The sequence below is a fragment of the Notamacropus eugenii genome, chromosome 1 (assembly GCF_028372415.1).
Source record: "Notamacropus eugenii isolate mMacEug1 chromosome 1, mMacEug1.pri_v2, whole genome shotgun sequence".
Classification (NCBI taxonomy): domain Eukaryota; kingdom Metazoa; phylum Chordata; class Mammalia; order Diprotodontia; family Macropodidae; genus Notamacropus; species Notamacropus eugenii.
Window position 1 is genome coordinate 387,864,454 of NC_092872.1, and position 26,967 is coordinate 387,891,420.

Here is a 26,967-nt window from a genome sequence, read left to right on the forward strand (position 1 = left end):
ACAGTCTAGTGGAAACCATTGCAAAATCCATACAGGGGGCATGCACAGTTGCAGCATTGTTGTAAATGATTTCTTGTAAAAAGTTACATTGTCTTAAGGTAACAAAACAGTTCTTTTGTGCTTTTCAATTCTTTTTTTTCTTAGAATGTTAGTGATGATTGACAGTTCTGGTGCACAGTACAATGTACAAGTGAAATGAATATGATTTGCATTGTTAAGGCATCCAATCTGCTGGTTTATATTTATGTGAAAGACAGAGGAAATATACAAGCAGACATAAGAAAGAAAGTATTTTCATTGATTTCTATGAAGTTTCTCCCCAAATTTAATGCACAAAATGCGTCACTCCAAAGGGGAGAGATTCCATGCATATTAATAGAGTAAAACAGCATTAGGGTTTTTTTTGTAAGCTTCCAAAGCAAAGGATACATTTTCTTAAATCTACAGAACTAAATGCTACAAGAATAATATGCTACTTTTTGCCATATATTGGAAAAAAACTTCTTAACTTACAAATAATACAAAAATAGACAATGGCTTTTGGGTTGAAATAAAAAAATGGAAGCAAGGTTTAAAACAATACTAAAAATAACTATAAATGGAGTGTTCAAAAATCGCATTGAAACAGCTAATACGACTGTAGGTGACCAAACAAATCAGCACTTTTCACATAGCAAACATACACAATAAAATAAACAGAGGGGCAGGGAGGGGAAAGGGAAAAAGCAATGTACAAATTCCAAAGATAAATACATTATTTATATGGATATTTTACAAAATCCCCTTTAAAACCAAAAAAAAAAAAAAAAGCTTTTTTTAATTAATTTTGCAAGTATGTGCAAGCTAAAGGTAGTGAGCTCTCTTTGCAAAATATGCAGTAAAATCTTTTGTGATATTGAAAAACTGTCTTAAGACATTAAAATGTATAAATAGAACAACAACTTTGGCAAAAAATCACAAAAAATCTACAGTATTTATAACTACATACAAAAACACAACAGCAAAGAAAAGTATCAGGTAAATGCATCCTCAGAACTTTGCTGCATCTTTGACTCTTAATTTTTAAGAACACTTCCCAGATGATGATAGCAAAATTCCTGTAGAACAAAAAGCGATGGTTTGGAGGTTTCAGCCTTTGATCATTCCCCCTCCCGCCCCCCTCCCAGTTTCCCCTTTCCATTTACTATTTATTCCAAAGCACTTAACCTGTTGCTTAATCTATTATGTTACAAACAGTAAGGGTCGACTGATACAGGAGCTATCTGAGTGGGGCATGAGTGAAATCCCTGCGTTGCACCTTTTGTCAGTTTCTTTCAATGATACGAAGTCAGCCTATAAGGAGAGTCAATTGCAGTACTTTATTTTTTCCTTTTAAATAGAGGGATAGAGGATAGATTTTGGCTTGGAAACACGGGAGTGTGTTGTCTAGAGTCTTATGCCTGGACCCTGTTCCATGAAGTCTCAAAGGAGATTTTGACATGAATACAGACTATTACACCAAACTCTCTAGAGGCCACTGACTTCAGAAGATTCAGATACATTAGCAAAAGAGAATGGCAGCAGGTTTCAATATGCAGTTTCAGCAATCTATCTAGAGGCACTGAATTTTTGGAGTGGAAGAGAAAGATGTGATCATTTAAATCGCTTAACTTTCCAGGTTGCATTTATTTACATGATTACTTAAGACAATAATACAAAACGAGATCAATAAATGTGTACTCCTATGGGGTGACAGGTTAAGTTAGATACTGAAAACGCACTGTATGAGCAAACTACCACTTGATATGCATTTAAGGCGTAAGAGCCGACCCTTAGTCTTCTAGAAAACTCTAACTGGCATTCCTATTCTGTCCCATACAAGCTTTTTTTTTTTTTTTTTTTTTACTTTTTTTGTAAATGTCACCGCTTCTTTCTTCCTTTACACAGCTTTAAAAACATCATAAATTAAACCATGGAGTCTTATTTATAGTGTCCCTCATATATAACTTTACGGTTTATAAAAGACAAATGATTGTTGAGTTAAGCTTTAAAAAAAAAAAGTGGATTTTTTTTTTTTTTATCAACACAGAATAAATATATCTCCCAAATACTTGGGATGTACAACTTTAACCAACACCCTGCACTTGCAGATTCCTTCCAATTTCAGTATTTGCAAGGTCGGTGATTTTGTTTGTTTAAAAATCTGCAGTTATTGTGATTCCTCTCAAAAAGGCCTGAGTTAAAAGTTCCACTCTGGGACTTGTATCAGATTTCTCTCTGTAGCAGGATCCAACCTCTTCATTAATAAAATTCTTCAAGGCAATTCTTTCACATGGGAGGGACAATCATGCCAGATATAGCTGTTGAAAGAAAAGGGGGGAGAAAGGAGTCAATGTTTTTGAATGCAGATTTTTCACTGGGAGGAGAAAAACACAATGTGGGATTGAATGTGCTCATCTGTTCTGTAATTTGATTTTGTTATAAAACAGGGATTGTATTTTTTTTTTATCAACACACATATATATAAAATATATGTGTGTGTGTGTGTGTAACAAAATAACTAAACACTTCTCCAAATCTGATTTCAATTTTAAAACATAGCTGGAAAGTTACATAGTTTGAATGCCACTGGGAAAGTTGAGACCTAAAACTCTGCAAAATATAGGGAGAATTTTCATTAAGTTAGTTACTCTTTTTCTCTCTGCTCCTCCTACCCCCACAAGGATGGCCAAACTTAATCCCATCTGCCAGCAGTTTACACAGAAAGCTATGGTGTTTTGCATTCTGCAGACACAAACACTAGGGGTATCTGGCTGTAAACAATTCTTTGGTTAGTCCATTTCCGTGCCCATGTCTGGGAAGAGAGAGAGATCCCTAGCTTCAGTCTGTATTATGCGCTGTGGATAAATTTTTTTTTTTTCTGTCTGTGAAGGAAAGAAAAAGAGAGGAGGAAAAGGCCAGTTTTTATGGGCCTCCCAAAAAATAGGATTTCTTCCACATTGAGGCAGTGTTCAAACTGAGTGTCTGGAGCCTAACTTGACTCCTGGAAAACACAGAACCAAGTGGAGAGAAGGTAAAGCCTAGAAGGATACTGGAAGATTCCATGAACTAGGAATTAAGAGACCTGAGTTTTAGTCTCAGCTAATGTGACCTTTAGCATGTTACCGAATTTCTCTGGGCCTCAGTTTCCTCATCTATAAAATGGCATTTTGGATTGAATGATGTCTTTAGTGCTAAGATCCTATAAAGACTAGACAGTCCAGAGATTTAAGAGGAGATTCTGGAAGGTAGGAAGACAGAGGCAAGCTTGATCAACTTGTCCAGATCTGTCGAATGGAGAAAATACAGTCCTACCTATTTCTCAGGGTTCTATAATAGTCATATGAGATAATACATGTGAAAGAACTTGGAAAATCTGTTAAGAGCTACACAAATGTAAGGAGTTACTACTGGGATGGGACTGAGGGTGGGGAGAGCTGATTCAATCAAGCAACTAATCACAAGCACATGGATCTTGTATTTAAAAGAAATCTAGGGATGGGTATTAGTTTCCTTGTATGGGGCATTCTGTGAACAGGCAACACTTTTGACCAATGTAGGTTGGTACCTTCTCTGCAGATGCATGTAGAGAAGGGCCTAGAGCACTGAGAAGTTAAGTGACTTGCCTAGGTTACACAGTCAGTAGAAATATATTAAAGGGACAACTTGAATCCAGATCTTCCTTGTTCCAAGGCCAGATTACAACAATCCACTGTGCAACACTTTTTCTTTCAGAAAGAAATATAGCATATATTTAAATCATTTCCCCCTTAGAATTGAATTAAATTAGCCACTTCTGAATAAGCTTTGATGGGGGAGATTCCAGCTGGTCAGAAATGGAAATGATAGGCAGTTGTTGACATAGTTGACCCATGAAAGGAGGCACAGTAAAGGAATTTCTGGGGCAGTGGGCTAGGGGACAACTAAAAAGAAAGAGTCTTTGCTTCAATTTTATTTGAGAATTTCACATTTAAAGGAATGGATTGTTCCCAGGAAGCTATCCTCTCCATCTCCTAGCCCACCTGGCCAAAGTGTGATATCACTGATTTTTTTTTTTTTAATAGCTCAAGTAAAATTGGGGGTGAGCATAGCTTAGCCAGGTTCAGGCTCTCAAGCTTTTCTTCCCCACCCCCAAGACATTTTAAAGTAAAAAAAAATTATTTTGTCAAACACTTTTTCCGTTAATTTTTAAACCCATCTGTATTTTCAGGGAAATTGAATCCACATGTTTCTGATTCATTTACACGTAAATCATCCAAATGTTGTTTTGCAAGAACTGTTTGCAATCCAACAACTCCTAGAGTCTTTTTCATAAGCCTTCCTAAGCCTTTTTTCTTAGAAACAGGAAGTTGTCTCTTGCCAAGAGCAGACCAACTTAAACCCCCAAAGGTTTGAGTCCAGTTTGAAACTCAGACCCCCCAAGATTCAAGAGGGTCTTAGATTTGATTGAATCTGAGAATTCAACTTTTATAAAGTCTGGTGAAAAGGATTGCAGTTCCCCAAAATAAATGGAAGTTTCTAATGTCACATCTAACTGTGCTATGTACTTTGCTCAGAGGATCTTTAACCCATATATATACTATATACACCATGCACACTACATGGTATTTTTGAAATTTATTCCCTATCCTCACCATTGAAATGGGTTTATGCATAACTTCTTTTGTGAAGCGAGTCTAAGGTTAGATTGAAGGCCAACATCTTCTCATATAGATTTTCTTTGCATTGAAAGTCTACTCTAGAAAGTTTAGTGTTAAAATGAGGTCCCAGGGTCTACATACATGCGTCTACATAGCTGAATCTCACTACATCAACCCAGTACAGATCAAGCAGGGATTTGACAAATATCTAACTAATGTGGTAGACGGAAATAGCCAAAACAAATAATTTATGCCAAAAAAAGAGAAAGATCATGTTAGATAACCATGTTTTCCAAGTCCCAAAGTAGGTTTTGGGGTCTGAGTTATATGTTTTAAATGTCTCTGCTAACAAAATCAGGGTCTCCAGGGATGTTAGCAATTGATTATCTAATCCCACTCCCTCATTTTATTAGACAAAGCTCCAATTGAGTTTTATCTACACAGTATAGAAAATGAAGTTAACCGAAACTTGTCTTTACAAAGTAGAATCAAGTATCAAGTTAGTCTGCCTTGGACCCAATATTAAATATATATATATTAAATATAAATTCATTTTTCTACAAAAGGACAAAAAGGCATCAAAAAGACATCAAAGGTGATATATAGCTAACAAATTAGTGAGGCTCCATGGATATATTTGCAATCATATATTCTTTTATGTCTGCCACAACATTATAACTTAATATGGACTGCGATGGGGTTAGAAGCACATAATTAAAACATTCAACAATGTTTCCATCACTTTAATTTATTGATACTCAGTACATAAAGGCTTACATGAGGACACCAAATCCAATGGTGCTACCATCTCAAAAATGTAGCAACGGAAGGCATGCTGGATTGGAGTCAGAGGGCCTAGGTTCAAATCCTGAATGCTACTTACCGTGTGACCTTAGGCAAGTCTCAACATCTTTGGGTCTCATTTTCCTCATCTAAAAAATGAGGAGTTGGACTAGATGCCCTTGATCCCTTCCTAATCTAGATCTCTGATCCTATTATCTCCCCACACACGGGAACTTTCTCCAGGAAGAACTCAATTCAATTAACAAGCACTTATAAAGTGCTGACTCCATGTACAGCACTATGACAACCACTGGAAATACAAAGACAAAAGTGAAAAAGGTTTTGCCCTCAAGAACTTAACATGTTAAAAAAGAAAAGAATCACATTCTTTATATATATGTTGCCAGTCAGCTAGTCTTTGAGAAATAGCTGCATTAAAACCTAATGGATAAAGGTGTAAACATTTTCCATGCTAGCAATAGTAACAAAAAAAGTCAAATAAAATTTATTAAAACTGAATGCATAGTCAAACAACAGTGTAATTTAAATGCTATAATGTGTAAAAAAGAAAGGACTTACATGTTACTGGAAGACATAACATGCAAACAGATAAATAAATATGACACAGTTTGAGAAAAGTGAATCCTGATAACAAGGGGATCAGAAAAGGTGGTAGAATGTAGGTTGAACTTAGAAGGACATCTTCTATTCCAAGATAAAGATGTGAGAGAAGCATGAAGGAGAGACTGTGCAAAGATATATGGACACAGGAGGTTGATGGTCAAATTCAGAGAGTAGCAAGTCATTTAGGAGAAATGAAGATGGGATAAATTTGGTGGAGGCATGAGCTTCAAGTTCTTGTGACCCCTGCTCTATTTTACATTCTACTCTGATCATCTTCTTGTGATCTGCCCTGCTGGCTTTGCTACCAAATACTACAACTTTCTGGACCACTCTGTCTCCAAAGGTCATTCCATTGAGGACTTACTCTATTTAGCTTTGGAATTACCCCTTCACCTACCCACCCTCCCTACTTCAACTGGTGAGTTTAAGAGTCCAAACTCCTATGTCCCCATCCTATTCAGCCACACCCCAAGTCAGGCTTCACACTCCACCACAGTTAGCATTCTTCCTCTGGTAACAACAATAAAATTCATAGTCATTGCTACGAGAAAGGATGGATCAATAGATTCCCCAATGACTCTACCCACCACCTCTGTGGCTTGCTAAATCAAAACATTCCCCCCATACAACCATTCCCCTACGTACATTGCTTCCTTTTATTAAGACCCTAGCTCCTAGAGGCCAGAAACTGTTTAGCTTTTGTATGCATCTCTAACATAATGCTTAGGGTAGAGTAAGTATTTAATAAATGCTTGCTTTATTCATTCATTCAAAGTAAGGCTGGTGCCAGATTTCCAAGAGCTTTAACTGCCAGTCGGAAATATTTGTATTATATCCTAGCCCAGTGGTGGAGAATCTGAGGCCTCAAAACTGTATGTGGTCCTCAAGTATGGCCCTTTGGCTGAATCCAAACTTCACATAACAAATCCTCTTAATAAAAGGATTTGTTCTGTAAAACATGGATTTACCAAGGACCTAGAAGACCACATGTGGTTCCCCACCCTTGTCTTAGAGGCAATACTTTGCTATGTAAGATTCTTAAACAGAAGCATGACATTGTCAGAGTTTACCATGAGAATGATTATTTTGGCAGTTGTTTGGAGAATGGATTACAGTGGGGAAAGGCAAAGAAGCAGGATGACCACTGCAAGAGCCCAGATAAGAGGTGATAAGACCCTGACCTAGGCTGACGTACATGTGAGTGGAGACAAAGGGACAGATATCGTAGAGAGATGATAGTGGTATTAGCACTTTGGTTTGAAATCCGTAAAGTTTAATTTAACGATTGCTGTGGTCATTTGATAAGAATGGTGTCAAAGTGGAAAGATTTGAGATTTGTGGGGAAAGGGGAAATGACAGAATGTTTTCTTCCCAGATACCACCATGTATATAAGAATCAAGCAAAAAGAAAAAAGAAAGGCACAAAGCTTGTTATTTGCTTACCCAATTTTCTGTGGATGAAGAGGTAGGGTTAGGCAAAATGGAAAATGGAGAGGAATAACCTTCACAAAATTTGCTTTGAATTGTCCTGCCTTTTTTTTTTCCAAATTATATATGCTACTTTTGCTGACGTGATGAAGATCACACTATGGAAAGCTGTTTTCTGATTCTATCATGACAGCCTTCTTGTAACAGGACTTAGGATCTTCAAGACCCCACAAAAACATTAAATTCAGAGTGTCCAAGTGTAACATTATGCCTTGTGAATGGGCGTAAGACCAATATCTTCAGCCAAGAAGAAAGAAGACAACATCCCATGGCAAAATAGAATTATAAGTTATGAGACTTATATGAGACTTTCACCTGGGAAGGCAAACCACCCAAGAAAGCTCACAGTCAAGATTTAGGAATGACATTATCTAAATGAACACCATCAGTAATAAAATCTCTGGGCATCTTTTCCCTCTCTGATGTTGAGAGATGAGACTAAAATATCCTAAAGTAGAGAAAATTTTCTGAAAGAGAATAAAACTACAATAATTTGGACTGAGAAAGTATCAATTTATGAAAAGTTTGAATTTTTTTTAAATGCCACTATATGGTTTTGAAGAATACACAGTAACTGGGATTAAGCTCACAAAGTGTTTTAGGGTGGTTAAGGATCACATTGGTTTGAAAAAAGAATTTCTTTACATATAGACTAAACCTCTAAAAAAGAAATGCATTTCAGAGAAAAATATAAGAAAACAAAACCAATTTAACCTAAAAGGCAACGTATTCACACTTTATACAAGTCAGATTTGGTAAGAAACGTTCTCTCTATTCAGACCAATATAGTAAACATGAATGACAAGTTGACTAGACTGTTAGATATGCTGTAAATATGATTTACTGAGATTTTAGTAAGGCATTTGAAAAAGTTTCTGGTGCTACTCTTGAGGTCAGGATGAAGAGAGGTTTATTAGAAATAATATAGTTAGGTAAAAATTGGAAGTGGTTGACCAGACGCCAAAGAGTGGTCAACAAGGAAAGAAATCTCTAGTGGATCATTGTAGTGATCTGTGCCTTTTCCTGTTCTGTTTCCCATTTTCATCAGTGACCTAAATGAAAGCCTAGAGGAGGTATGCTTATTAAATTTGAAAAAGATCCAAAGCGAGTAGGAATAGCTCACATGCTCCGGGACAGAAGCTGAATGAAAAACATTCTTGAAAGACTGATACAATGATTAAGATCCAATGAGATGTTTGATGTGAATAAATATAAATTCTTGAATTCAAGTTCAAAAATCACCTAAAGATATGACTAAATAACAGTTCACCTGAAAAAATGTATCAGGGGGGCGGGCGGCGTTGTTGGACTGCAAGCTCAAGATTTGTGACTTGACAGCCAAAGACATTATTGCAATCATAGGTTGTACTGAGAGATTTGGTGTCCAGAATGAGTCAGGCCATATATGGAATATCCAGTTGAGATTCATGGGTCAAACCAGAGGAATGAAATTGATCAACTGAAGAGAATTCAAATGAATATGAACCCAGCATGGTAAAGAGTTTCAAAATCATGATATATTGAGATCTGCTGAAGGACTTAGGGATGTTTAACCAACAGAAAACTTGGTGAAGGGGGAGCATGATAGCTGTCTTCCAATATTTGAAGGGCTGTTTTTGAAAAAAGGATTAGACTTGTTGGCTTAAAGTTGTTTATGGAACTATGAGGAATGAGCAGAAACACAGAATCATTTTTCTGGCTTGACATAAAGGAAGAAAAAAAATCTTTGTAATAATTAGGGCTATCCCAAAGTAGAATGGACTGATACAGGAAGTGAGTTCCCTCAAATAAAAACTAAATGATCTCTGGTTTGGAAAGTTCTAGAAAAGGTTGGAATGGATTGACTCTGAAGGGTTCCTTCTAATTTGGAGATACTACAATTTGCAAATAGCACAGCCATTTTCTATTATTATTATAAAAAATATGATTAAATAAAAAGTGAAAGAAAAGATCAGGATGTTTTCTGGGCCTGTCAAAACTGGGTTGGCCATAGGGTCAGCCAATCTGTGTAAATCTTTTTTTCAGCCATTTTACCAATGCTTTCTCAACAATAATCCTGGTTGTGAATTCCAGAGATCCATTCAGTTCTAATGTCAAAGTCTAGTCCAATTTTTTTTAAAACTTGTAATCACTTTTCTTGCTGCCCCTTGGGCTTGATGCTCTGGCCTGAAAACTGATTCACTGTCCCCCCACTCCTGCTTGAATCCAGCTCAGCTGGAACCATGGCCAACAAACACTACAGCAAGTTGGACTTCTTAGTTCTGAAAGGTAGTGTTATGTTTTACTTTTCTTCATGCACCACCACTTAGCTGTTGATTAAAAACCTTGTTATATTTTGTTTCTGACATCAGATAAGTTTTTAACAAGGCCTGTGATTGATAGCTCAAGAATGGTAGATTTCCACTTCCTGTGGTAGATTTGTGCTTTCCATATATTATATTATTATTCAAACTCTTCACAACTGACTTTAGTTTAAGGATTATACTCCCCTGGTCTGCCAGTTTGAAAGTACACTAAGTACAATGTTGAGTTATTTTTAGTGATCAGTTAAATCAGAGTCAGACTTTTATGAATGGATTCATTCTCCCCTGTAGATGTATGCATTTTATATCATGAATAATACTGTCTAAAACATCACTTCAGAGTGAGTTTTTTTCCACCCCTTTAGGAAAATCAACTAGTTGAAATGAATCAGGAAGACCCTGACCAGTAGGGTGGCCTGAGCAATGAATGGTAGTCAGGAATGACTTCAACCTGATGTTTGGCAAAAGGCAGTGTAGGGTAGTAGGGAAAGAATGAAGAGAGATGTGCTCCTCTCCAAACTGGCTAACCCCAGAACATTGGCCAAGTCATTGACCTTCTTTGAGACACTGTTTCTTCATCTATAGGATGGGTATAATAATGATTTTTTGTACTACTGCTTCACAGGATTGTGATAAAAGTGTTTTGTGAATGGTAAAACAAAAGATCAGGGGTTCTTGGGATCCATGAACTGTTACATATGCATAGATAGATAGATATGTATATGTGTGTATAAATATATATACATACATATATTCATATGTATAAATGTATATATGTATATATTTTAGAATATATTTCAATAGAAATTGTTTCCTTTGTAATCTTATGTATTTTATTTTATGCATTAAAAAATGTTATTCTGAACTGACTCTCAAAGGGGTCCATAATACATGCAAAAAAAGAAGAAAACCTCTACATCGGATGAATGTGGGATGCTATTGCTACAAAGGTGGCACAAGTTATAGCTTTTAGATCAGATCTTACTCCTGGAGTAAAATCCAGTTGATAAATCACAGAAGGGTTGCACTCACTCCCACCTGTTGTTTTTTTTTTTTTTTCAACAAATCAAGTTAAAGCTTGCTGCTGAGAATCAATTATTCTAAAATTAATATATTCTCATTATATAATAATTGATCACATTAATGAACCACAGATTTACTAGAGCATCAAGTGCCTAACACATCATAGGTACTTAATAAGTGCTTATTGATTGATCAAAAAAGTATTACATTTCTGTCATCTAGCTGACAGGGGTGGGAAACCTGTGGCCTCGAGGCCACATATGGCCCTCTAGTTCCTCAGGTGTGGCTCTTTGACTGAATCCAAACTTCACTGAACAAATCTCCTTAATAAAAGGATTTGTTCTGTAAAACTTGGACTCAGTCAAAGGGTCACACTTGAGGACCTGGAGGGCGACATGTGGCCTCAAGGTCACAGATTTCCCACCCCTGATAGCACTTTGAAATGTTCAGAACATTTTCTCTACTACCACTGATAAGACAAGTGTTGCTAACCCTAGTATATATAAGAAGTGAGTTTCAGAGGAATCTCCCATAAGGAACCTGACTTAGGGCAGAAGTGGTTAGCTTGGTCCCACTTTCAAATCCCAGTTTGAGGTCACCTCAAAACATATGCAGGTTTTCCTTTGAGTAGTCTGGGAACTACAAGGCAGGCAGTGGGGGACAAATGAAAAGAATGAAATGGACACATTGACCCCTAGAAGTCTCTTTACTCCCATCGCAAGTTTCACCTTAACTTTCTGTGACAGGTTAGAACCAGAATAGAATTGGGTGGCTCAGATGGTTGTCACAAGTGGTGGACTTTCTATGAAAATGGTCAAGTGCAACCAAAATCAGAGTCTAAACTTGACCACAATAACACCAGCATTCATGATAAACCAAGAACACCTAGAGCCAAGAGACCTGTGTTCTTCTCTAACAGCAGTCTGCTCCCGAGTGAGGAGGATTCTGCACACATACATTGTGACAAAGCAAAAGGAAGGGAAGATTGAGTGACGTACTTCAGGAGAAGGCCAGTCCCTGGAGAGACCCTGCAGTGGAGTACTTGCTAGAGTCCACAAAAGACTGGTCTGATAATGACGACAACAGGGAATAAGAGAGGAGAAAAGAAAAAGGATGGCATTAGTAAAGGAAATAGTACTTTTGAACAAAATACTTGAATCTGAACTTACAAATGGCATCTCCCTTTAGCAGAATTAATGGAGTTAGACGCAGATGAGGCTGCTATTCCAGCAGCACTAGAGGGGTGGGGTAAGGGCACAGTAAAGGTGGTTAATGCTTAAAGGAACCGAGAAGGGAAGAGAGGGTGAGACAGGGGATGGGTCACTTTGGCAACAATTAAAGAGTGGGTCCAGGGCCTGTAAGCTCAGTGCCTCTAAGGTTAAGAGGGTAGGGCTAACCCCACTGTGGACCCCAGTTACCTTGCAGGCTGTTCCCATTGGTGCTGGTGCAGGTGGGAGGTGGGGAAGTCTGTGGTCTCACAACTGGAGCAAAAGCACTCTTCTGTTTCACTGCTGAGACCATGTTGGCTGGTGAGAAAGAGAAGATCCCAGAGGAACTGCTACAGTTGGAGGGGAGGCTTGTGGAGGAGGCCATGGTCGGACTTGATGGCACGACTAAAAAATGGGGAAAAAAACCTTCTTTATTGGGAATTTTGAAGTCCTTAGAACAGCTTTAGTAATGCTCATGATTCAGCTCTGAATTCTTCCCATGATACCACCCCACACACACACCACCACCACCATCTAAGGCCCCCTTTCCCTCTTTGCCTAATCTGACAAGATATACATAGCCCAGCCTTCCCAAGTTGATGGCAACTCTTTGACAGTAGGGGCTATGAATTCTTAACAGTTAAGAAATATTTATCAAGTACCTGCTTATACACCAGATTCAAGAAGTGGAAGCTGGTATTTCATTAAGTTTTTTTGTATGCCTTATAGTACTAGTAGAGCATTATGTATAACAAATATTCAACATATTTGTTGATTTATAAGAAATATCACCTATGTGTGTATGTGTTTCCATATATAATATCTATGTGCATATATTTGTGTATTATATATGAATACACATATACACATGCATGGAAATAGATATATGAGTATATATCTGTGCACACACATGTATACACATATGTAAGTGTGTATAAACACACACACACATGAATAGAATAGTGACTGGACCTGAGTTTTCATTGGTACAAGGAACTACGCACAACCAGAAGAGGAAATTCCTTCTTCCAATGTAGCCGGTCACCACTATTATGCATAGTCTGCATTGTCCAGAACCTTAAGATGTTCACTGACTTGCCCTGGGTCACTCAGCCAGTAGATGTCAGAGGTGGGACTGTAATCCAAGCCTTTCTGGCTTTGAGGTCAGCTCTGTATTCATTATACCACCCTGTCGTTCTTATAAGTGTGTACATACATACACAGAAAGGCATGTGCATGTGTACACACATAATACCATGATATTTAAGTACTGTCTGGTAGTCAGGATCAGCATGATGACTAATGATGGGAAAACTTTGGCAGTACTAGGGGGAGAGAATATTAGCTGACCAGGAGACCTGAGAAAGTTGGGACAGATGTATATCCTCCACCAGCCAAGATCTCCTTTAGACTTGGTCTTTAATCTTTTGGCACTAGTGATTTAGCTCTTGTTTATTTCAACAAACACATCTTCTCCAGAGATCCTGCCATCCCACACACAACTTGATTTTCTCCCTGCTGAGAGACTATCTTCAATCTTTTCTCCATATGCCATATGTTCACTCTCTTCCATCTCTAGTGGACCAATGGGTACTAGTATTTTGACTTTTAGCTGCACGATTTGAAATTCTAAGCCTCTGAGCCAAATCCCAGAAAAAGTTCCCTTACTTATTGCTAACTGCAAAAGAAAACTCTTTCTCCATAGATGGTCCCCTGCAGTACATGAGCTATTTGGCTAATATTTGTTTCCGAGCCTAAGGCTTTGGCAAGTTTACACAGGTAGGAATTGATCACTTTGCATCACCTGACCCTCGTGCTACAGCTGAAAAGGGGAGACAGGCTTTGCAGAATTGGTCCCTCAACACTTCCCTTGCAGACCCTGATCGATTTTAAACAATATCCAAAGCCCAAATGTGAGGCTATCAGGTGCTTCTGCAGTAGGAAAACAGAGCTGTCTTCAGAATTTTCACAGATATATTTTCTAAACTGTATTTTTCTTTTAATGAGGGTAGCATTTTTATACCTCTCCAAGGATTTATAAATGTGAAAATGCGCTCAATAATAATCCCCATTTAAATTGCAAAATTCCTGTACTGGAGGTTTGATTTTTAAATATACGTAGATTTGAAGTCCCGCTGTTTCACTGAAGAAGGCAATTAATCTCTTTGGCAAATGTGATCATTATGTGTGTTTAGAGGTAGGGAATCTCAAAGAAGGAGGGGTGAAATATAGTCAAACAGTTCCATTTGTTACAATATTATTGGTTATCAGACACCACACCAGAAAGAACATTCACTAGTGGAAAGTCTTGCCTTATTTATTTATTTTTTTAAATCCCATTTGGAATTTTTCGACATGAGTGGCTAATGAATAATTAAATGTTATAGAGGAAAAATCTCAAATCATTTGGGCTTTCTGTTATTATTTTATTTGCATTTATGCAGATAAAATCATCCCATCTGAGTGCCTATTTGAGAATCTGATACTATATTTGTGAACACTGAGGAAATCAATTAATGGAAATGAAATGTTCAAAGTTTCACAGTCTGACAGATATAATCTTAGGCTGCAGTCACTTGGTGTCTGCAAGTGCTCAGGAAGGCTGAGCAATCAAAGTGCCTAAATTGGATTGCTACTATACAACAATTAGCTTATTGATTTAATTAAGAATGCCACCTTTTAATTTTCAGGTCATGATTGAAACATTTTCTGATTGAATGGATTAGGTGTTCGTGAAATGACAGGTCCACCAGGGACAACCTTCTGATGGATCAAAATAAAAAGTAAGAGCAGTGAAGGCTGACCTCAGACTAACTCTTTAATAGACATAGTTCTAGGAATAGGTTTCTTCAGTAGTTTCAGTGCCCAGGAAGTATCTAGTTCTATACCCATAAAGCCTCACTGCACTAGATGAGGAATTTAAGAATTCAGCTGTAGAGAAAAGTGCTTTGGTAACACAACAAAGAACTATCTCTCTCTGTCTTGTAATCTAAAAAAACAAAAAACAAAAAGAAGACTCCTCTATTGGATTCACGCTCAAGTGTCCACTGGGGGCTGTCAAATGATAATGTGTGTGTGTATATGTATATATCACTTTTGAATTTAAGAAAAAGAAAAGTATCTCAAACATGCCTAAATCATTATTGCTAAATAGATCCGGTTGGCTGCATATTTCTTCCATACACCTTCAAAGTTAAGGTATTTTAGCAAGATTTTTGACATCAAAACAATCCTCCTTGCAGTATGAACTTGGCATAGTATTCTTAAATCTCCCCAACGATCTTGAGATTGTATAAACATAGCAATTTTATTTAGAAATGCATGTTTTTAAAGTTGTGACCTAGGGCACTGTACTTGGAGTCAAGTATAAGTTTCCTCACTTAATAACTGCACAACCTGGAGCAAATTACTTAGACCTCAGTTTCCTCATCTGTAAAATGAGAGATTTCGACTAAAGGTCTGCAATTCTATCTAAGATATAGATGATATGCAGATCTAAAGTCCTGTAGATTGGTGATTTATTTATCTAGAAATTACTGAAGTTGAACTTCATTCTCAACTGTACAAGGTACCAAAGAAAAATTTCACATTTCTTTTTATTTAATTCTTATCTTCTCCAAGTGAAACTAACTTTAAACAAAAATCACGGACAGAGTGAAAATTGAGAGAAGGCATGTTCTTAAAGGAAGGGACTTTGACTTTAGCTTGTTGAAGAGTCTTGACAGTAAGGGTTCACATCATAGGTGACCTTACTTGTGTACGCATCAGGCTTAAGAGCAGACAGTGGCACCCAGGCTAAGCTTCTGAGGTCTAAAATAAAAGCTAAATATTGAGCTGCAGAATGAATTTCCAGTTGATGAAAATGTGCAGAAATGCAGAACACTACTTACTGGCATAGGGAGAGTTGGCAGCTGAGCCATTGAGGAAGGTTGGGGATCCACCTAAGTTGGACATTCCGGCATTGCCATATCCATTCATACTTGTGGTAACAGAGTTATAGTTGGTCTGTTGTGGGGTAGTGCTAGGCACATACCCATGTGGTGATACACTGCTTGAATTTCGAGTGAAACCTGGGAATAGAGAAAATCCAGAATAGGAGAAGGGTTGAAGTGGTTGGTACCTTTGGATGAGATAAGAAAAAGAGGATCTCTTCTTATTTCCCCTTTTCACTTGTCCCCTGCAACCCAGAGGGTAGGGGGCTGACATTCACATACACTAGCTCTGTGATTAAAATGGGAAGCAAGAAAAAAGACACATTCTTGGGATATCATAAATACTTAGGGTTGAAGGAAGTAGAAACACAAGTTCTATAAATTATGGGTTTGCCACAGAAATAAATTGTAGTTTAAGGGTTGTACCCTGAAGCTAACAGGTTTCTCTTTCATTGGCAGGAGTTGATGCTGTCCCTTGGCCCTTGGGACTTTAATTCTTGGCTTCTTTTGCTATCTGTCACCTATATTTCTATGTGACAGTCAAAAGCATTGTCAGAAAATTCACACTTCCATACCAATCTAGAGTCCCAGACCAGTAGTGGTAACAACAAAAAATTAAGTTATAAAATAACGTGACATAAATAAAAGCTAGGAATGTCATATGGAGAAAATGTGGTTTGAAAGGATAATTAGGAATGCAGAGAAGGGAAGGGGGGAGGAAGCAGGGGAAACAGGATGTAGGTAGTAGATATTCCTCACCCTGATTGGTAGCTTGTGAAGCTTCTGAGACATTCACCGCCAGTTGTCCACTGAATGAATTGACTCCCATCATTCCGGCATGAACAGAAGTGTTAGCAAGGGCAGGAAGCTGGTTGTGGTTGCGAGGAACGCTGTACAGTGCCTCTGCAATATCAGCTGCCCTCTTCAATATGATTTCCTCAAAAATAAAATAAATGTTCAGATTATTTTCCCTAGCATAGTAGAATTTATCTTTCAGATGTTGGGAACTAACACATTCTGAAAACACAACTAACATAGCACATAGAGTGCTTGACTCAGAGGTAGAAGACCTAAATTCAAATCTTGCCTCAGATACTCATGTGACCCTGGGTAAGTCACTTAACCTTCCTCAGCCTTTATTTTTTCATATGTAAAACAGGAGTGATAGTAGTACCTGCCTAACAGGGGGGTTGTGATGATCAACTGAGTTAACATATGAAAAACATTTTGTAAACTTTTGAAATGCAATATAATTGCTAGCCATTATTTAGGTTAGGCAACTTATAGCCTATTGGTGCTTGACTTCCAGTTGTTAGGGAGGCAGCATAAGTATAGTGTTTATACTTGGCAGAAAGACCTGAGTTCAAATTCTACTTCTAAGGCTTACTAGTTATAGAACCAAAGACAAGTCCCCTCCCTTTTCTGAGCCTGAGTTTCTTAATCTTTCTATTCAGGATAATATTTGCAGAACCTACCTCCCAAAGTCATTGTGAGGTTGAAATAAGATGATGTGTATAAAATACTATGAAAATTTTGAAGTATTGTATAAATATCAGCAATGTGAAGTGATGGTTTCAGACACCAAATTCAGTATTGTTGGCACTAAGTCACACAATAATGGCCCCAAAGTTACTGCATCCTTCCGAGGGGCAGTGCTATGCACTGATTCAAAGGGCATGGGGAAGAAACTAGCAGCCCTCCAGAGTCAGGAAGAACTGGATCTTCCATAGACTAAACAGTGACGCTCAACATAAACAGATGACACTGGTCAAGTGCGATTATCCCTTTTAGGACAAAAGGTCTAGCCCCTTTTCCCATGGTCCCCAACTTTCCTTAGAAACAGGAGTGAAATAAAACCACATTGAAATAACTCCATTCACTTGTATAAAATATTTGTCTACTTTTTTCAAAGAAGTCTTTTTCAAACTAAGGTAAATAATGAGGAAAGGCAGTAAGAGATTTATAAAAAGAGAAGAATAATTGAATCATCTTATACTGTAATATGAACTACACAATCTCTAAACTTGTTCATGTTCTTCCCACCACCACCACCACTTTCTCAATAGTGGAATAAACTTTATATTCTCAGACTATTTAATGTAAAATCAAAGGATCCTTACCTGGTTATTGTGAGGCATACCATAGAGAGCTTCCACTAAATCAGCAGCTCGTTTGAGTATTACTTCCTGCCAACAGAAAAACAGATATATTCCTTTGAGTGAAGCAAAGATAATAGTGAAGGGACTTTGCTTTAATCTTTTCATAAAGTTGCATTCTCCCAGTCTCATTTCCAAGGAAGTCCTTGAGCAGAGCTGCTTTGGGAAGGACCTCCAGAACGGTGTTAAATCATGAGTTTATCCCTGTTCACATATACACTTAATCGAGTCAAAAGGTGAGCGTCATTGGGGCTGCAAGATAAAATACATCAGTCAATTGTCTGCCATCTGCAGGATAAAACACTCATACGTTTATTGCAGAATACAATTCTGAGGTCATTTACTAGATTACTACAATCGATGCCATTCAGTGCATGTTATGAATCCCTAAGATGTGTTTATTTTGCACTTAATTGCTTATTCCAGGAACTGTGACCTTATCAGACAGGTCATTTTCAAGAGATTTCCAATCAATCTTCAGCTACTGGAAACATGTAGCATTAAACTACTTTTGTTTATCTCTCTTGTATGTCAGAGCCATGATATAAGAGTGCCCAGAAGTAAATCCACATGATAAAGGAATACGATCCTTCCTCTTTTCTAAACAGTCTTTAAAGCATAATTCCTCTTGCCCCCAAATCCTCCAATTCACTTTAAACCAGTTTTCAAGACTGGCCCTACATTTTTTTTAATAATGATCAAAATTTCACTAGTATTTTGCTATTCTTTTACAACCATCCTTATGGAAATCTCCAGAATGTTTTGTTTTGTTTTACTTCAGGTTGGCCATCCCCATACTCCATTGATACACCTAGCTTAATATTATCTTCTGTTTTTAAGTGCATAAGAAATTTTAAAATTACAAGGAAAAAATGCTGGCAACAAGGTAGAAACTGTTGTATTGGGTTTGGGTTTTGTTTGGGTTTTTTTTTGTTTGTTTGTTTAATAACCCAAAGACACCACTGTCATCTACACTCTGCCCAAATATTCTGAAGGTTTGGACACATTTTTGCAATTAGGTTCTACAAGTCAATTTATTCTATAATGCATAAAGAACAAATAAAAAAGAAACTGATTTACTGAGAAGTATATGCATTGCAAAGAATCACAAATGCACAGCAAGAATGTTGAAAATAATTTACAGTAAGATGTGTTGGGTTTAGGCTGTATAAAGTTTTTTAAAAGTGCAACTTTAAATATTTTCCACACTAGATATTCTGCACAGAAAAGGAACCATGATGCTCAGTTGTCATAGATCGTAGACTCTGATCAGAAAATAGGGATATAATTGCATTCATTTCGCTGTCACCATAGGCTCTTCAAAAATCCTTGAAAAACTCTTGAAATGACAAGCTTTTAGATCCATATTAGCATTTTTCCAATTTTAAATTCTCTATAATATAAGATAAAATAGTTGTCATACTGCAGTAACTGCTTATGACATATATAATGTCCTAAATTCAAAAATGAGATGGAGGGGTTTGGAGTTCTCAATAAACATTTATGCTTGCCTTAAGCTGCTCTAGCCCTCTTCACAAACACATTTCAGTTATTCTTTACACATGAAATGAAATGCATTATATAATCAATGGGTTTTGAATCAATACACCTGAAACATTTTTTTAATGTTAAAGGCAGGTTACCAGAGAATTTGTCTTTCTTTTTTGTTGTTTTGTTGTGGTATTTGACCACACTGGTTAATAATTCACTATGGGTATGGATGCACTAAACCCTATCCCCATATCAAATGTGGTCTGTGATGCTTTCACAGAGCTCTCCTAAACCTTGCTGCTTTATCTGGCTTCTAGGAAAGATTAAAACAAAACAGCATGAATTTAGTTTATTTGCTCAAATCTGGCTTTTCTAGCTCTCTGGACATCTATTTTTTCAAATAAATATTTATGCTGGTATTTAGTCTTTCAGAAATTTTTATATTTTTTTCTCCTTTTACTCTTTGGAAAAACTATGTCCTTCTGGTTTAAATGAATAACAGCAGTATATATATTACAACCTGAACTTATAAAAAGGTTCTTTCTTATGATAGAATTCATGCTAGTAACTTAAACAATAACTCTCTCTTAAGTTATCTACATTGAACCCACAACTAGGGAAGAGATAAGTTCATCCTAACAGCTCTGAGATGCAAGGCAGTAGGAAATGCATCCTATTATCAGGGCACAAGACACTATCTAGTGTTGCAGTTTTACTGATGAAAGGTGGTGCGTTTTTTTAATTATGAAAACCAGAAAAAATTAAAATTATGTGTTAAGAAATTTGAGTTCTTCCATTCTATCGATTGAACATGAAAAATTGAAGTGTTTTTCTTAAAGTTCTTAACAGTAGGAGCTTTAGCTGGTTCATGATGCTTAAAACATATTTCCCATTCAATACATATTACACAACCAGGTCATCAACAGAGCATCAACTGAAGCCAGCAAGCAGCCTTAAGCAGAGAGAGCCTACATATGTCTTGCTGAGAGCCCTACCTTAAAATAATATTTTAAAATAGGTAGGATATTTTTCACTGAAATATTAACTTTGGGATTTGAGGGAGAGTCTAAATTGGTATCAGATTCACCAAAGTTATTCTGGTGATATTAGTTATTTCTAGCTTATAGAAAAGAGAGAGGAGCTCCTAAGCCTTCTATGAGTTAGCGCAATGGACCTTGCAAGGTGCTTGGATTGCGATGACCAGAAAATTGCTCTCACCTCCATGTCATTACGCTCCCAGTGAACTAGCCCCCGAGCGTGTTTGTGTTCGGGATCTAATATATTGCCTTTCAATCAGAGCTGAGAGCCACTGAACACACAGACAGAACATGACGAGCAGGTCAGGAAAGCAATAAAGATTTTACAGAGCTGTCCAAGGTGCTAAATTTACTCAATAATGGGTTTGGCACCATAGTGTTAACCTCTCATTTACTACCAGTTTGAGGGACTAAATTGAAGTAGCTGACTTCATTTACCTTGAAATGTATATTTTATGACATTATGTAAGTAGATTGAAAGGGCACTGCAGTTTTAACAATTTAAAGGCTAAAGCATGTTTAAGATGAAACTTGAATATTTATTGTATATCGCACTTAAAGTATATAGAATGTTAAAATGTATTGATTAAATTTGTAAAAGGTATTATAAAAATGACAGGTAATAAAAAAGATGGATGTCTTTTAAAATCAAATTGATACTGTATGCTATCTCTACTATGGTCATGAGTGTAATTTTTTTGTAGTTTTATATGGTAATTTGAAAATCTCTGTAATTTCACATTGGAAAATGATTGAGCCTGAGATGTTAGAAAAGGAATTTCCCAGAAGGGAAGAGCTAGATGTCTCACATAATCTTTTGTCTCTGAAATTATTCCTAAACTCTTATTTTTTGACATTAAGAGGAAATAATATAAAAATCCCTCTATACTGATGCACAATTTCAATATTTCTGAAAAGAATACTTTACTAACACTAATATTTAATTTGTGTAGGCATTTACTTTTCAAGATATTTTCCTCTTTTAAAAAATTAACCAAGACTTTCTGTTAATATAATTCAAAACATGAAGGTAGAGATTGCCCTAAAGCACTCTCTTCTCTCTCTCTCTCTCTCTCTCTCTCTCTCTCCATATATGTGTGTGTGTGTATACACATACATATACATATATGTGTGTATGTATATATACACACATACACATATATGTGCATACATGGAAAGGCCAAAAAAATGCCTTAGACACTAAAGTAATCTGTCATTTCTGAACCAATGCTTGTTCTGCTGTGAGACTTCTTTTTTTGTCTTTAAATTTCATTTCAATTTTCATGGTATAATGGAAAGAGCAAAGGGTCTTCATACAGAGGATCTCTACAAGTTTAATAGTTGTATGACTTTAAGTAAATCACTTAACCTCTGAGACTCAACTTTTTTATTTGTAAAATGGGAGTAATATTTATAATACTTTTCTTGTGGAGGAGCTAAGGATCCATTGATGTATTTAAAGTGTTTTGTAATGGTAAATTACCTTATAAATGTGTGTTTCTAACATGTATTTTATGAAAAGTCCTCTAGACTCTATATGTTTCTTCTCACTAATTTAGCTCTATCTCCTTTGCTTTGTGACTTAGTGAACAGTGATATGGGTGATTCAGTAAGATGCTACAAGAATATTGTGTGTGTGTGTGTGTGTGTGTATGTGTGTAACACAAGGACAAATAATGTTCCTGGAAACATCAATGATAAAGCCAGAATAACATTCTTTTCTATTTCAATTTAACAACTGGTGCCATTATAATGGCTGCATTATGATTGTGTTACTACAAGTGCATGAAAAAAATGGTTTTAAACTTTTTGTTGTAGTAACAAGTATTTATCAACTATAATCATCACAATCAAAGTTAATCTTGGATATCTTGAAAGGTAATTTATCTTTTCTTAGCACCATCCTAGGTGCTGTAAAGAATAGAAAAGAAGTTTCCAACATTGTTTGACTTTACCTATCTAATTTTATCTCCCACTCTTCTCTATGTTAAATCTCTTTATTCATTAGACTCCTTATATCATCAACAAACAATTTTGTTTTTCTTGGATTGTCAATGCATTTGTTTATATCCCCTGCCACTTAGTTCTGGAATAGCTTCCCCTTTTTCCTTCATATATCCCAAACATATCCAAATTTCCAGGTCTAGGTCAAGCCCCACTTCCTGCATGACACCTTCTCTAACTCATTAAGTTAGTTCCTATTGTACATACAATGTTAGAAAATATATCACAAGCAATAATATATTTCTTCGTACAAAGTACTGCTTTTTCACATATTTTAATTTTCTCTTTCCAATTAGACTGGAAGATCCTTGAAGGCAGAGATCATGTCTCATCTTCCTCTTTATCCTCTACAGTATCAGAATGATGCTAAGTACATAAGAGGTACTCAATAAGTTCTTTGTGATTGTAAATTCTTCAAAATTCTTGCAATAAACTTTGGGAGATGAATAATATGCATCAAAGAATTTAGAAGAATAAAAGTATTTAATTTGCATTATACTGTTTAGTACTGACTAGATGAGCCAGATTTGTTCAGAGGGCTTGGATAGTCAATAACTGTATACCTTCGGATAAGCTGGAGGTCCACTAAGACTAAACATTTGCCTTGCCATTCCCTCCTAGTGTCCTCCAAACCTAACCTCTATGATCTATAGTACATGGCAGTACCTTTTCACCTAGGGACCGCTGGACCTTGCCATCCTTTCCATCTATGAACTCTTGGGATTTCCATTCCTTTCAATCCTCCCTGTAGCAGAATGTTATTTAATACATTGCTTCCCTCTGAGTATAAACTCTTTGACAGAAGTGACTCTCAGTTTTTCTGTTTGTATCATCATCACTTAGCAAAGTGGTTTGCACACAGAGAACTATTTAATTTTTTTTTTAATTCAAAAAACCTTTACTTTGGCTCTATTCCATTTGGCCCCAAATTTTGGTTCAGTCTGAAATATAAACTCCACATGTTTAATTTTGATCACTATGATTGTACCATATGCCACCCTTGGATAAATGTTCCTTTCTTATGTTTAAATTTTGATTTTGTTATTAAAATAATGAGTCTTTTCTGGTACAGGTATGTTTTTCAGTCCATAAGCTCCTTTCATAATAATAATACCTTAAAAATAGCTGTCAATCATATAGTGTTTCAAGAGTTGCAATGAACTTTACGTATGTTATTTCGTTTGATCCTCACAGTAACAGTGTCATGAAGAGGCAATTCTATGTTAATGTCAAATGATCTATTAACTATACCCTAGGTCCCTTGGAATACTTTTTTGCATTAAAAAAGAGCAATATCCCTTGTAGAAAATGAATGCCTGGTTCTAAGCTGTAGATTAGCTATTTTATCCTTCCTAGTATTCCACTGTAATCTACTATAGTCTCAATGGACAATTTACCTTCTAAGATGAAGTAAGCATATACGGACATCAGGAGGTCTATGGGTCTATTTTGTTTCTGATACCAATTCTGCAGAGAATTAGTATGTATTTTTTGTCCATGTTTATATGTCTAGGGTGAAAAGAACTGAATAACAGTTCAAAGACAAAACTATTCGAAATATCAGTCCTATATTTTGAATACTGAAGATTACCTGGATTTGCAGTCTGGATAGTTCAAAAATTCACTATAAAATTATTTAACCTTTTCTCTTCCCTTAGAATAGATAAATCAACCTATAAATAGCATATGTTAATTTACATCTAATATATGATTTACATAGTCAGATAGTTGAACAGTGAGAATCCTACCATAAGGTGAAGGAACAGTTATGGATTTCTTTTTCAGTTTGGGAAGTCTCAGTTTGGGGAGTCATTGGGAAAGGACACCTGAATTAAAAACGAGAGCAGCCAAAACATGGATAGAATGAGGTCTGCTCTCAAACAGAAATCAAACTAAGTGATTCTTTCCTGATAGTCTACCTAAGCAGTGTTAGCTAGATCAGTGGTTTCCAAAGTGGAGACTAAGGCATGACCCCAAGTGATAACCAAGCATAGTATGAGAAGATGAGTACACATCACACCTTGCTCAAAATAGTCCTGTCTGTGATTGGCCATCCTGGGCAAGGGATGATGTGATTTTCATTGATCTTCCCATAGTATGATTGGTTATCCCTTGAAGTCATGTTATATCACCCCTTTATCCAATTTTTAACAAAGAGGGCCTCCCAAGGCTGTGTAGATTCCCAATTTTCCCCTCTTTGTGTTTCAGCTTGATTCTTCAAGGAAGTTATATCAACTTTAACCCAGCAATAGGTACATGATAGGTTTAGGTGCACAAGTCATATTTTAACCCCACACCACTACATGCACACACATGATCACCTTGTAGCAGCAGCACAGTCCCTGAGAGGGGGGAAGCAGGCTCTGCACTCCAGGATGGTGGCTGCCCTTTCCCTTTTTTATTTCTTGGTGGGACAGAGAGAGCTGCATTGGTTGAGGTTGCATAGAGAGCTTGTGATGGGCATTACAGATCTCATTACATTTTCTTTCCATCTAAACTCATACCCCTTCTGAACTTCCCTATTTCTGTCTAGGGCCCCAGTTTCCTTCCAGTCTCCTAAGTCTTAATCTCATCCTTAACTTCTATTCCACGCTCAGCTAAAACTCTTCTCTCCAAAGTTACAAATGATCTCTTCAAGTTATGTCCTCAGGCCTCATCTTTCTTGCCTTCTCTGCAGCATTTGACACTATTACTAACTTCCTCTGGATAGATATTTTACTCTCCTCTCTGGATTGCTCAGAACAATGATCCTCTGAATAACTGGTGGATGAGGCTTTAAAAAATGAGTACCATGATTTAATAAGCACAGACTATAATACAGTTCTATCATTTGGATCTTTGTATCTTTGTGAGGTGTCTATTTCAGTTCTGACATGAAAACCAAGAATTGAGACAAACTTACTTAGAATTAAACCTTCAAATATTGTATAGCCAAGTATTAAACTAAGATTTTTTTTTAAATGTAGCAGATTAATCATATTGATTTAGAGCTGGAAAAGACTTCCTAAGCCATCTAGTCCAACCCTCTCTTCTTACAGACAAGGAAACTGAGACCAAGAAGGATTAAGTGAGTTGCTCAGGGACATCCATGTAGTATCAGTGTCACAATTTGAACCCAGGACTCCTAACTCTAAATTGAGGGATCTTTCCCTGGTGGTAAGGCCACTCTTCCCTGAGTAACATATTTCTCTCTTTCGAATCTCTCATGATTATAACATCATAAATTTAGAGCAGGAAAGTACCACAGAGGCCACTGATTCTAAACCCATTAAGTGACTTGTCTAGGAATGCACAGGACTAATACAGAATTTGAACTAACAGCTTCCTATTTGTCTACCCAGTTCTCTCCATCTACATCACAATCTACTTGCCTTAGGCATATATAAGTGTTTTTAAAATATGTGTTGAACTAAATGAGGTTCATTCTTCCTTACCATCTTTATCTAGGTGGTATCACACTGTCTAGAGCTGGGAGCTCTCTGATGGATAGATCATTTCATCCAAAACCCTTACCACTACCACTTCACCCCTCATTTTCCAGACAAGGACATTAAAACAAGGAAAGGTAAAAATAATTTTCCCAAAGTCACATAACTAGTAAGGGCAAAGCTACTAGGAAAAACCTGTTCTTACAAATGAAAATCAAATACTCTAGCCATACTTTAGAATAGAACTATTTTCATATTAAAATCAGTACAATAATAAATGTAGGAGAAATTATCAAAGCCACATTTCAATATGAATTTACTTCTCACCTAGAGAGGAATTCTCCAAATGTGCATTATTCTAATAATCTGAAATGCCCAAAACAAAGCTTTCCAGAGCATGAGAATGCTTCAGTACTCATACTACTCATACAAACACTACTCATAAGCCTTACAACTGAGCAGAGTCACTTACGTTCTATGATGGTTGTAATTAAATGGGTTTCTCTTGAAAGGGACATTGTCATTATAACTAAGGGCCACTTTGAACTAAACTGAAATGGAAAGGAGAAGCATAGGTTAGGTGCAGGTAACAAGCAGTTATTTCTAGGGAGGCATAAAATGACAAGCTTGTTAACAATTATATTTTATAACTCTGCATTCTAAAGATTTTATAGTATTTTATTATACTAGGAGCTTCTATGGCAATTGTGACTAACATACAGTGCATTGGTGATTATTCATGTATTGAAAAAAGAGAAGTAGCGCACTAAGCACCACTGGCTGAAAAAATTTGCAGAAATTAATACAAGCCAAAAGCTGAATGGTCACATTT

At 36.6% G+C, this 26,967-nt stretch overlaps 1 protein-coding gene across 9 annotated transcripts in view; it reads right to left on the minus strand.

The window, feature by feature from the left end:
- Nucleotides 1–277: 277 nt before the first annotated feature.
- EBF1 (EBF transcription factor 1) overlaps nt 278–26,967 on the minus strand; it is a 449,651-nt gene continuing 422,961 nt past the window's right edge. For all 9 annotated transcript variants that reach the window (XM_072630865.1, XM_072630864.1, XM_072630862.1 and 6 more), the window contains 5 exons: nt 18,140–18,205; nt 16,779–16,956; nt 15,978–16,157; nt 12,298–12,492; nt 278–2,339 (listed from right to left, as the gene is read on the minus strand). In XM_072630865.1, coding sequence (XP_072486966.1) covers nt 2,308–2,339; nt 12,298–12,492; nt 15,978–16,157; nt 16,779–16,956; nt 18,140–18,205 — 651 coding nt within the window. In that variant the 3' untranslated portion in view covers nt 278–2,307. The remainder of the gene's footprint in view (nt 2,340–12,297; nt 12,493–15,977; nt 16,158–16,778; nt 16,957–18,139; nt 18,206–26,967) is intronic.